The sequence below is a fragment of the Dunckerocampus dactyliophorus genome, chromosome 6 (genome assembly GCF_027744805.1).
Source record: "Dunckerocampus dactyliophorus isolate RoL2022-P2 chromosome 6, RoL_Ddac_1.1, whole genome shotgun sequence".
Lineage (NCBI taxonomy): Eukaryota > Metazoa > Chordata > Actinopteri > Syngnathiformes > Syngnathidae > Dunckerocampus > Dunckerocampus dactyliophorus.
In genome coordinates this window covers 16843724-16856584 of record NC_072824.1, presented here as the reverse complement: position 1 = coordinate 16856584, position 12861 = coordinate 16843724, and the positions used below count along the sequence as shown (strand labels likewise).

Genomic DNA, 12861 nt, shown 5'->3' with positions numbered 1-12861 from the left:
GGGTGTGATGACGCTCCTCCCACACACATTTAAAAATTGGGTTAAAAACTTAGCAAATGTAATGTCCTGTCGTGGTAGCAGATGAGGAAGGACGCTTAGAAGAGGTCAAGAGGTGAAACACAACCATGCAAGAAAACAGCACTATATCATCTCATCAGGAGAGTGAATAGGGCACTTGTCAAAAGAGTGTACCTTAAAAGTTTTCTAACTGGTTTATTTTTGTTTTTGTTTTGTAGGTGTCACTATGACCCCTCTGGTAAAGTGAGTATGAATGGTATGTTGGAATATTTGCAACTAGTACAGATTGAAAGCAGTTAGAGTAACCCAGTAGCTGCAGAAACTTAGGCATAAAGCCTCCTAATGGTGTGCTATTTCCTTCCACAGGAAAGGAAAAAGGAGTTGCCAACAAAGATAATTTTTTTTCACTTCCCACATTGTTTTGCAGAGAATTATCCCTGACGCTTGCTGTACATGAACTTGAGTTCCTGATTTCACACCATTACATTAATATATTGCTCCAAACAGAGGTAAGCTTCTTTTTGTTTCCATCATTCAAGTACGTTTTTGAGAGTGGAGATGATGAGTGTTGCTCAACAGGCAAGATAAAATTTGTCTGTGGTCATTCTTAAAGAATTTCAACAAGAAGCCAAATTAAGCAAACACAACCGTGTCTTACTTCAACAAAAAAAAAACCCAACTAAAAACACTGACTCAATTACTCAACTTTCCTTTTTGTATTGCAGCATTTTGTGTAGAAAACAAGGACAGAAAGGAGAGAAGATGTGGGACAAAACATTCCTTGCACTTGTGACCGTCACAGTGGTCTGCGGCACAGTAAGTTCAACGTCACTGATATTAATTCTAACCGTCATTTGGATATGATCATGTTAAAAAAAAAAAAATAAAAAAAAACATGCTCATTTCTTAGCATTCTACAGTATATAAGGATGTTATATGAGTGGAAAAAGTTATCACTTATCACAAGACTCTTTTTATTTTGCTTATCTATATAATGTATTTGTTTCAGGGTCGACCTGTCACCATCAGACACCCTTTATTGATTACATAGACAATGGTTGAAGTAACATTTAAACATTCTGTCATCGGACTGCAAAACTAAGTTTTAAACAAAGTTAAAGAAAAAATAGAGTAAAAGGACTCACCACTGAATGTTCTGTTTAAAAAAAAAAGTGATTAAGACCACTTCCTAGTACCATTTCCTTCTCTATGGTTAACATTAGGGATGCTCTGATCGATCGGCCACCGATGAGTATCAGCTGATTTCCGTGAAAAAGCATGACAAAAGCCTATAGCAGCCTGTAGTGATCCCTGTGTGCAGTGTAGTGTCTTTGGTAGCATCCTACTCCCACTTTCCTTCACGCATGCCACAACAAAAACAATCACGTCTGCTGTGTGGAACTTACCTGCCCACACATGCCATGAAAAATAGCTCCGGGTAGCTCGTGAAAAAGCTTTATTTTAATACAGCATCAGTCTTTACATTTGCTTTACATTTGAATCGATGTGAGCTTTTCCATAGCAGTAATGGATTTTTGTTGTTTATTTTTGGTTTTAAAAAAGTACCCTTATAACAGTTGACTTGGGTAAAGATCTTTCTTCGTAAAGCCAAATGTGATCTTTTATTGCAAGGTGAGTGCAGTGAAACAACTGAACATGGCCCCGAATGCTGTGGACGACCTCTACCAGGGATGCAGGGAACAGGCAATGGAGGAATTAATCCACTCAGACGTGCTGGGACAAGAGCTGAGCGGCAGTGAGGGCTTCCAGACAGCATGGAACGACAAGTGTCCCGCGCTTCTCCCGGGAGGTGTAAAGGAACATACCGCGGCTCTTTTGGCCTACGCTAGTGGAAATGCATTCTTAAAGGCCTTCAACAACGCAGTGGAGACCATGGGAGTAAACGTCAGCACCTACAAGCGAGACTTCCACTTTAAGTCCCTGCACTTCCTGCTTATGGACATCATGAAGCTGGTAAAGCCAGCAACGTGTAAAAATGTCTACCGGGTGTCAAGCGCTAATTACATAGCGGAGAAGGGCTCAAAAGTGAGATTCGGTAGATTCACCACAGCTCACTCGGACCTATCAGTGAAGGAGGACGTGGAGGGGGGCGTGTATTTCAACATCACCACATGCTTCTTCGTCAGCCTGGAGGGCTTTTGCGGCTTACTGGAGGACATTGCCATCTTGTCCCCCACAGAGGAGTTCACAGTGGTAGATGTCAAACAAGTGGACGACTACAAGGAGATCATTCTGAAACATTCCAAACTGGAGGCTTTGCACAACTGTTACAGTTTCCCACAGTAAGACCAATATATTATAATCCTTGGTAAACATGTTTGTTTTCTTCACCTTTTTTAACTAACTTTTGCAACCCATTGAGTTAAAGGGATAGTTCGGATTTTTTGACATGAAGTTGTATGACATCCCCATCAGCAATGTACTACACCAACAGTGATTTATCCCCCCTATTTGGTCCCGTGAGTCCAGTTCTAGTCGGAGATCCGTGAGGAGGACCGTAGTTCCGCTTAGTTACTGGGGCTATTTAAGTAAAATGTTTGGCTTCCCAAAACAATATGCGTTCAATAGAGTAAAACATTTGCATCACAAAGATGCCTCATCAAAAAAATCAGACCTCACAAAACACTCTGCATTATATATATATGTCTCCTGCCGTATCCCTGCGCACTGTCGCCTGTGCATTCATGTGTATGTGATGAAGATGTTCGCATCTTCTCCCGTTGTGAACGCATACGTAAACAAGATGGAAGAAGAGCGGCATTACCGCGAGCGTCTTGGGGGGAGGTGTCATACAACTTCATCTCAAAAAATCCGAACTATCCCTTGAACACCAGGGGTGTCCAAACTTTTTCCAGCAAGGGCCACATAGTGGAAAATGAAAGGGTGCAAGGGCCACATATACAGTTACATATATTTCAAGAAAAAACTGCATCTTAGCTTTGCGGTATAGGTGAAAATGCCAATTATTAGTATTAACTTCGCTCTTTACTATTTTTTTCCTATTTTTGCTGCTTTTTTAAAAAATTTTATTTTCCAAATATCAAAACTTTCTTCTTAAATAATCTTTGTAAATTTTCGTTTCGTAATACTATGACTTTATTCCCATAATAATTTGACTTTACTACCATAATATTGTAACTTTTTCCCCCAACCTAATTATCCAAAAATTACTTTATTTTGTTTTTGTTCTCATATTACGACTTTTTAAAAAGAACATATTTTTTCTTTAATATTCAAACTCTGCGCTACTAAAATGACATTATTTTTCCTCATAATCTTATGAGTTTATGCTCGTAAAAATGAGACTTTTTTTCTCGCTAGAATTTCCATTTCTGCTGTTGTTGATTTTTTTAATTGTCCAACTATTTCAACCTTTTTCTTGTAAATTTTATCATCCATCCATTTTCTATGCCAGTTGTCCTCATTAGGGTCGCGGGGTATGATGGAGCCTATCCCAGCTAACTTTGGGCGAGAGGCGGGGTACACCCTGGACTGGTCGGCAGCCAATTGCAAGGCTCTTTTAAAAATGTTTCTTGTAATTATGACTTCATTCTCATAAAATGTACTATTAAGACTTTAAGGACATACCATCTTTTTTCTTTAATATTTCAACTTTGTGGGACTTTATGGTACTAAATTTTTCATCATAATATTATGACATTTTCTTTGGAAATTAGGACTTTTTCTTGTTAAATTATAACTTTGTCTCGTCATATTTTGACTTTATCCTTGTAAAATTACTGCAAATTTTTCATTTGTATTGTTGTTTTGGGGGGTTTTGTTAAATAAATTAGTAAATTATACTTTTAGAATATGCCGCGGGCCGCAAATGACCCCTGGGCCGCATTTTGGACACCCCTGAGTTAGCAGGTTTCAACATTCCAACTGTGCAAATGAGATAACCAAGCTTTACTTCTTCCTTGTAGGGCTACTACTGCCCCAGTTGGTGGAAGGGCCTCAGCTGGCAGCAGCGCCCCCCAATGGCTGGTGTTGGTACTTATGACTTGGCTGCATTTTTCTTGAAACTGCTGAGACGCAACAACGATTAGCATCCTCACTTGGTATCAATACAGCTCCTATAATTTACAGTATACATCCATGTGTGTCACGTCTTGCAAATTATAGTCAAATCAATCAATTTTGTGTATCGTAATGAATTGTTGTATGACTACATACAGTAACATGGGATTCTCCCTTTTTCTCCCTTTAATGTGTATGATAAATCTGGATGTGCATTCATAAATTCAACAACTGTAAATGAAGCTGTGATGCAGAATAAAGTGTTGATCAGAAACTGAGATGTTTTTAATAGGCCTTTACAACAGCTAAGCCTAAATAGAAGCATTATTATTACGTACAGTACACTGGGGCACGTAATGTGGCCTGTGTGCACATGTAATAGGAAATATAAAAACACTGGAAACAGTAAAACATGTTTACATTTTAGTAGACAGTCCTATAGTTGTTGATCCATAGTATATTTTAATATACACAGACATTAAACATACACTGAATCTTGTGATGACACTTACCATAACATTAATATTGGCACCATCGCCATGTTAACCTACGCGAAAAGCAGATGCTAAAGAAGTAGGGCTGCCAAAATCGTGCGTCAACGGCGGTAACTAATTTATTTCATTAATTACGTTATGACTCTTGTCAAGCCACATCTCTCCGTTATGATGGCAGACAGAGCCACTATAGCGTCTCCACAGAGTCACAAAGACTTTGCCGCTCTTTAATAACTTTATTCTGACCCGAACGCATCAACATCAGTGCAATTCTAACAGCATACCTGAACGGGTATCTCCAACTCACAAAAGACGTCTGTAGTCTTTTCGTCATCGACAACGACACTTCCTCATTGCCACCTACAGTAGATGCATTCAGGGACACTCCGAACATCCCATCAACATCTTTACTATGCATGTATGTGCGGTCTAAATAAACAGAAATACAAAGAAAATGAATAAGTGGATATTGTTATCACTCACTTTGTAACTCTTAATGCGGAAATTAGCTGTATTTAAGTAGGCTGGGAAATCACAGAATATACACTAAAAACAGGTGAACTGATTTAAATGACGTGTTGTCTTTGAGCGCATTCTCTCATTGTGCATAATAAGATGGTTAAAGTGTGATTCAAATGTTCTGCTACTATTAAAGAAACTAGTGTTAGGTAAATCGATTTTCAGAAATGTGTGCTATCTTTCAGCTTTATTAAAATTTTCCGTTCATCTGGAGCTGTTAATACATTCAAATATATATATACACTGTATATATATAATCCTGTCCTGTCATTTATATTTTTTCAATAAAATATAGTAAAAATGGGCATATTTCAGACACAGCTGCAAATGGTGATTAATCATGATTAACTACTGTGAACTCTGTGGTTAATCTGATGAAAAATTGTAATAATTTGAAAGCCCTACAAACAAGCTTAATTTTATTGTTACTAAATGTTCTTCAACAAAATGTTATTTTGAATTTATTGATTTAACTAATTAGTAAAAACTTAAAGCTAAGAAAAAATAAAAAAAAATTAAGTCAGTAATTAAATTAAATCTGCACACCCATCAGTTTGAATATCCAAGGTCCAAAACTACTTTCAACCACTAAAACTAACTAAATTAACTTTCTTTACATGCGGGTTCAGGTTTACACTTTGACCTATTTCCACGAGAGCAGACGCTTTTGTCCTTGCTGAGGATGCTGGTGTCAACACGAGAGAGGGTGCACATGCTGCTCTGGTGACCCGGGCGAAGTCTTCTGTTCTGGAGCTCCAGCTCGTCGTAGCTTGACATCCGGATAAACGGACACCAGCGGAAAACCTGCTTGAAGCCAGCCCGGAACCTGACACACACACACGGAAACCCCAAGATCCAGACCCAGATGTTTTAGTATATGCTGCTACCGTGTGCGTGTAAAGGGTGAGTGCACGTACTTGCTGTTGAGGCAGCAGTAGATCATGGGGTTGTACATGGTGGAGCTCATGGCCAGCCACAGCACTGCCAGGTAAACCTGCTGGATGGACTTCCACTTGCTCAGGCGCTTGTTGAGGCCCGTCACAATGAAGTAGACATGATAGGGCAGCCAGCAGAAGGCAAAGGTCATCACGACAACCATCATCATCTTCACAATCTACGGGGCAAGAAGAAAGTCAGCCCAGTCTTGAATACTTAATAGTCAAATACCTATCTTTCCATCTGTTTGTCTGCATCCCTATTTCTGGGTTGAATATTATTTCAATTAGTCTGAAGCTGATGTTCTGATGTCACGGAGGAATATTGTATTTACCAGAGGATAAGGTGGTATTTTTTCCCTCAAAAAAAGCTTTTGATTTGAGATTTAGAGATGTGTACATGCAAACCAACAGGTGGCACCAAATGACTTCTCCCTGAGCAAGTCAGAGCCTTTCTTTCTGTCACTAGCTATTGAGTACACCGGTGTACTGGGGAGATGCAGCAGTGACACAGAGACCCACTGTCAAAAAAAGTGTAGCAAAATTTGGACAAGTCAGCAAACAACAAAGGGGTTTTTATGCTAATTTTAAGACAATGATGATCAATACCGCAATGTTGACGACGTGATTAAACAAAATCAGTTTGTCTTTTGATGTCTTTTGATTTTGTCGTAAAAAATATTTTTCTTGGAAAAGAGCCAATGCGGTAGATCATTTTTTGTTTTTGCATTTTCCAGTGAATATTTATGTGAGCGATGTTGCAACATGTGACAGTCATCAATGAAATGTTCTCTTTTTGCATTAATCCTGCAGCTGTCGAGATAGAGTCTTACATCACGCATCACGATGCGACAGGTGCGGTGCCCTTAATCCCTGTATTACACTCAGTATACTTGTCTGATGATGTCAACCACGCTAGTGCGCTTAATAACAAATATACACCGGTAGAGTTGGTGTGAGTTCAAAAGGCTTTGCACGACAATCACTACCTCAGCCAGAGAGGTAAAGTTTCCTCACTGCAGTTGGTTCATTGCCTTTGAAGAGTCAGGAAGACAAATGGTGATTAATCATGATTAACTACTGTGAACTCTGTGGTTAATCTGATCAAAAATTTTAATAATTTGAAAGCCCTATAAATAAACTTTATTTTATTGTTACTACATGTTATTCTCAGTTTTTTGTTTTTTTTACACCGGAAGGCTTTCTAGATGCAAACATCCCATTTACACAGGACACAGGTTTGGGAGCTCGTGTACCCCTTCATACATTTGGCCTGAAGCCATATGCCCCCTTCCCCTACACACTTAAAAAACACAAACCTTTTTTTACCTTAATAAACTTGAAATATTGAACATGATTAATTGGTTAATTGATTTACTGAAGTAATTCCAGACCAAAATGGTATTTTGCATGGTCAAATATTGATAAAGTTTCACATGAGCACTGACAAATAGATAAGTAACCATCCTCCGCCTCTTTTAGTCCAGTCTGATGTTGGGATCCTTCTGCTTGAATGGACCATCTATCCATTTTCTATACCGCTTCTCCTCTTTAGGGTCATGGGTATGCTGGAGCCTATCCCAGCTGACTTCGGTCGACGGTCGGGGTACACCCTGGACTGGTTGCCAGCCAATGGCAGGGCACAAATAGACACACTCCTATTCATACCTGTGGACAATTTAGAGTCGCCAATTAACCTAACATGCATGTTTTTGGAATGTGGGAGGAAACCGGAGTACCCAGAGAAAACCCACGCACGCTCAGGGAGAACATGCAAACTCCACAAGGGAGAATTGAACCCGGGTCTTCCCGATCTCCAGATTGTTACTGTGTTGGCCAACATGCTAACCACTAGACCACCGTGCGGTCCTCGCGAAGATTTAAGTCTGCATAATTTGGTGTTGGTATTGATTCATTTCTTTTATTCTTGAACATGCATACAAGTTACGCTGGAATACATCACATTGTACGATTCACAGTTCCACATGTCCAAAAAGGAGCAGGAAGAAGCAACGCTTAAAGAGCATTTGATATCAAATTGAAGGGGAAGGTTTAGCAAACATTACAAACCAGAACCCGATGTACACAAATACATACAACCAGCGATAAAGCCTCATTTTCAGGGCAATCCCGCTCTTTCATCCAGACACACACACTCAGTCACAGGTTTTCACTGCTGGGCAGTTCGAGAGTTGGAACCACTATAAATGAAATCTTCATGATTAAAATATTCCTGATATGCAACATAATCATCAAATGTACTTATTTGTTGATATAATGCACGCACAGCAATGAACGACTTTCCTTCCTGCTTTCTGCTCTATATTCTCTCTTTGTGGAGGCGCTGTGAGGCGTTCAGATGCACTCTTAATAGTGAGAATTAGGCGTTAATTGTTTTTTATTTTTAATCACATACCCCCTGGGGCTACGCGTACCGCACTTCGAGAACCTAGGCTCTAGTGGATTGGTGTTGGGGGGCATTGGGCAGGGTTTTGAACGGCACCAGCTGCATGAAAGGCAGCAGCATGTATTGCAACTTGCCTTTTCTAATAAGTAAATCTGAATAATATCACACTTATCAAATGTCAAATGTCACACTTATACCTTCCTTTTAGCCCGCAGTTGTCCGTGATAGTTATCAGATGTGTCTCCAGGAATCTCTCCTCCCCAAAGGGTCATCCCTATGATGGAGTAAGTGATGCCCATCACCACTAAAGGCACCACATAGACCAGAACTGTCACTATGATGTGGTACCTGCAGATTCGGACACAATAAGTACACTAAATGCATCCTTTGCCAAAGTAAATAATGATCCAGCATTTTAGTTCTTGCACTCACATAAAGGCATCGTCTGCCATGCGTGGCCACGCCACATAGCACAGGGTCCTGTGGGGAAGAACTCGAATTGTGGAGAAGTAGCAAAGAGGGAAGGCCAGAACCACAGCCAGACTCCAGATGGCCATGATTACCGCTAGAGTGGCTTTGGCTGACAGATGAGGCTTCAGAGGATGGATGATGGCCATGTACCTATACTCACGGCAGAAAAAGTAGAATTAAACAATGGAGTTGGAATTCTGGACACTTGACACTTGAGCTTGAAAACACACATGTACCTTTTTGGGTCCTGGAAACCATACAAAAAGTTATCTTGGAGTCCAGAAACCAGCCTAACACCTTTACATTTTACAACTGAAAATGTGTTTAATAAGTGTGTGAGGCATATTGGCGTTTTTAATCCCTTTCCATGCAAGCGTCACTTTGATATTTTGTAAAGCATATGCTAAGAAGTTATACATATTTCAAGAAAAAAAATGCATTTCAGTTTTTGCCCAAAAAATAAGAAAATCAATTCAAAACGTAAACAAATATGAGGCACTTGAATTATTAGTTTTTTTTAAGTAGCCTTAACATTATTATAATTATTATAATAGCAGATATTTATAGGACAATCATTTGCACAAGAAAGAGACAGACAGACAGACACCGAAACAACAAAAAATAATGTTAAAAATGATTGTGCAATTATAACAATTACATAATAAATACGAAAAATGTTATTATTGTAAATATAAAACGTGAGGTATATTATAGGGTGTAGTCTATGTACAGTACCGGTCAACGGCAATGGCGGTCATGGTGTAAATACTGGCGAACACAGCAGCGACCGGGAAAAAGTTGTGGAACCTGCAGTAGTCCTCCCCGAAGTACCAGTCCCCGTGGGCCGCGTAGATCAAGTTGACAAGCGTGTTGAAGGCGGCCGTGGACACGTCACACAGGGCCAAGTTGAGAAGGAAATAGTTGGTGACGGTCCTCATCCGTTTATGTGCCACGATGATCCAGATGACCACCGCGTTGCCCAGCAGCGCCACGCCGAGGACGGCGCAATAAGCCAGGGCCCACAGCGCCACTCGCCACGCCGGCTGAACGAACTGGTTGGCCGGGCTCCTACTGGAAATGGAGCCGTTCGGGTCAGAGGCCATACTTGGGGGGATGCTCAGCCCTGCTTCAAGATGGAATCACTTTGGCACATCTGCTGCCACACGTTAACATGTGATCAGCGAGTCCTGACATTTCAACCAAATACAACCAACCCCTCCCTGTGATGCAAAGGAGGGGGGGGGGGGGAAACACGTTCTCTAGACCTTTTCTGGTTGTAACACACTAACAACATAAATCACATTAAAAATAAAAATATATATATATAGTATATATAATATATATATATAATGTATGTATACAGTATACATCTATACATCTGTAATGTATTCACAGCGCTTTACTTTTTCCACATTTTGGCTGTAACATTTTATTATGACCAGTCCTGGGTGTACCCCACTCTTGCCAAAAGACAGCAGGGATAGGCTCCAGCATACCTGTGACCCTAATCAGGACAAGCGGTATAGAAAATGGATGGATACATTTAATTATGTTACAGCCTTATTCCAAAATGGAATAAATTAGTTCTGCTCCCTAAAATTCTACAAACACCCCTTAAAGACAACATGAAAAACTTTTTTGGAAATGTTTGTAAATGTATCATAAAATAATGATAATAATACGAAGAAATCATTTGTACTTAAGTATTCACACCTTTTTCCGTGAAGCAGAAAATTAAGCTCAGGTCCATCCTGTTTCCACTGATGTTTCTACGCCTTCATTGGAGTCCACCTGTTAAAATTCAGTTGACTGGAGATGATTTGGGAAGGCACACACCTTATATAGTTGGCAAGAACACAAACCCAGCATCTGTAGACCTCCGAAACAGGATTGTCTTGAGGCACAAATCTGGGGAAGGTACAGAAAAAATTCTGTTGCTTTGAAAATTCAATGAGCATAGAGGCCTCCATCATCTGCAAATGAAAGAAGTTCTGAAGTTCTGAAACTTCCTAGAGCTGGACGACCATCTTAACAGAGACTGGGGGAGAAGGGCCTTACTCAGGCAGGTCACCAATAACCTGATGGTCACTCTGACAGTCCATCGTTCCTCTGTGGGGAGAGAACCTTCCAGAAGGACAACCGTGTTCTTCAGAGGAACTGAGAGACTAGTCAGGACAGAAGGAAAGAAGCAATGTACAGAGACATCCTGGATGAAAACCTACTCCACAGCACGCTTGATCTCGGACTGGGCCAACAGTTCATCTTTCAGCAGGACAACAATCAAGCATAATGCTAAGATATCAAAGAAGTGGTTTCAGGACAACACTGTGAATGTCCTTGAGTGGACCAGACAGAACCCAGACTTGAAACGCACTGAACATTTCTGGAGAGATGTGAAAATGGCTTCCCATCTAACGTGATGGAGTTTGAGAGGTGCTGCGAAGAGGAATGGGTGAAACTGTCCAAAGAAGCTTGTGGCATCATAATCAAAAAGGATTGAGGCTGTAACTGCTGCTGAAGGTGCATCACTGAGTAAAGGCTGTAAATACTTACAGAATGTTCGTGTGATTACTTAGTTTCCACCCAGCCATACAGTTTCTGTAGCCCCTATCCTTGTTAGGGTCACGGGTCAGCTGGAGCCTGTCCTAGCTGACTTCGGGCGAGAGGCGGGGTACACCCTTGCCAGCCAATCACAGGACACAGCAAACATTGTCATTATGGGGTGCTGTGTGTAGAATTTTGAGGAAAGAGAGGCTGTCACCTATATACAACGAAAAAAGAAAAAAAGTTGATTTATTTCAGTCATTTCAAAAAGTGAAACTTAACATGGCACTCCAAACCATCACATCACTTTGGAAATCAAGGTCCCAGAGTCTGGAGGAAGAGAGGAGAGGCACAGAATCCACGTTGCTTGAGGTCCAGTGTAAATTTTCCACACTCAGTGGTGGTTTGGGGTGCCATGTCATCTGTTGGTGTTGGTCCACTGTGTTTTCTGAGGTCCAAGGTCAGTGCAGCCATCTACCGGGAAGTTTTAGAGCACTTCATGCTTCCCGCTGCTGACCAACTTTATGAAAATGCAGATTTCATTTTCCAACAGGACTTGGCACCTGCACACAGTGCCAAAACTACCAGTACCTGCTTTAAGGGCCGTGGTATCCCTGTCCTTAATTGGCCAGCAAACTCGTCTGACCAAAACCTCATAGAAAATCTACGGGGTATTGTCAAGAGCAAAATGCGATACGCCAGACCCAACAATGCAGAAGAGCTTAAGGCCAATATCACAACAACCTGGGCTCTCACAACACCTGAGGAGTGCCACAGACTGATCGCCTCCATGCCACGCCGTGTTGCTGCAGTAATTCAGGCAAAAGGAGCCTGGAGTGCTGTGCATGTTCATGCTTTTCATGTTCAGACTTTTCAGTTGAACATTTCTAAAATCCTTTTTTTATTGGTCCTAACTAATATTCTAATTTTCTGAGATTTGGGATTTTCATTAGTTTTCAGTTATAATCATCAAAATTAAAAGAAACATTTGAAATATATCAGTCTGTGTGTAATGAATGTATATAACATACAAGTTTCACTTTTTGAATTAAATTACTGAAATAAATCAACTTTTTGGTCATATTCTAATTTCATGAGCAGCACATGTATTTTCCTGTACTTTATGACAGATAATAGCTTATTCAGTTATAAAATATGAAATGATGAGTCTCACATACAGAAAACACACGCATAAACACACACACACACACACACTACTGCAAATGCACACAACACCACGAAGAAGGTCATACATAACCTGTTTTCTCACAGCAAGCTCTCATCATCTCTTTTTGGCCACTCCCCACTTCAAAGGTACCTGTTCAAATCCACACCCTGTACCTCCTGCCATCCTTGTTAAAAAGGTCACCGCCTCTGAAGCTCATTAACAACATTCCCACGTCTTCCTTTATTTCGCATGAATCATTCAGGC

General features: G+C 40.5%; 2 protein-coding genes across 4 annotated transcripts; one reads left to right on the top strand and one right to left on the bottom strand.

Annotated features, from left to right (window-relative positions):
- Positions 1-72: 72 nt before the first annotated feature.
- si:ch211-145b13.6 (erythroblast NAD(P)(+)--arginine ADP-ribosyltransferase) lies at positions 73-4389 on the top strand. 2 transcript variants are annotated; one of them, XM_054778838.1, is made up of 5 exons: positions 73-261; positions 446-527; positions 744-834; positions 1651-2321; positions 3966-4389. In XM_054778838.1, the coding sequence occupies exons 3-5, from the start codon at positions 781-783 to the stop codon at positions 4060-4062; spliced, it is 822 nt and encodes a 273-aa protein (XP_054634813.1). In that variant the 5' UTR covers positions 73-261; positions 446-527; positions 744-780; the 3' UTR covers positions 4063-4389. The 2 variants fall into 2 exon arrangements, with proteins under 2 accessions (XP_054634813.1, XP_054634812.1); XM_054778837.1 differs by having other exon boundaries at positions 73-274.
- LOC129182564 (neuromedin-K receptor-like) lies at positions 3156-10114 on the bottom strand. Of its 2 annotated transcripts, none has more exons than XM_054778836.1 (5): positions 9693-10114; positions 8847-9035; positions 8612-8762; positions 5990-6186; positions 3156-5898 (listed from the first exon to the last, which is right to left on the bottom strand). In XM_054778836.1, exons 1-5 carry the CDS (start codon positions 9986-9988, stop codon positions 5676-5678), a joined length of 1056 nt encoding a protein of 351 aa, XP_054634811.1. In that variant the 5' UTR covers positions 9989-10114; the 3' UTR covers positions 3156-5675. The 2 variants fall into 2 exon arrangements, with proteins under 2 accessions (XP_054634811.1, XP_054634810.1); XM_054778835.1 differs by having other exon boundaries at positions 3157-5898; positions 9621-10113.
- Between the last annotated feature and the right edge of the window lie 2747 nt (positions 10115-12861).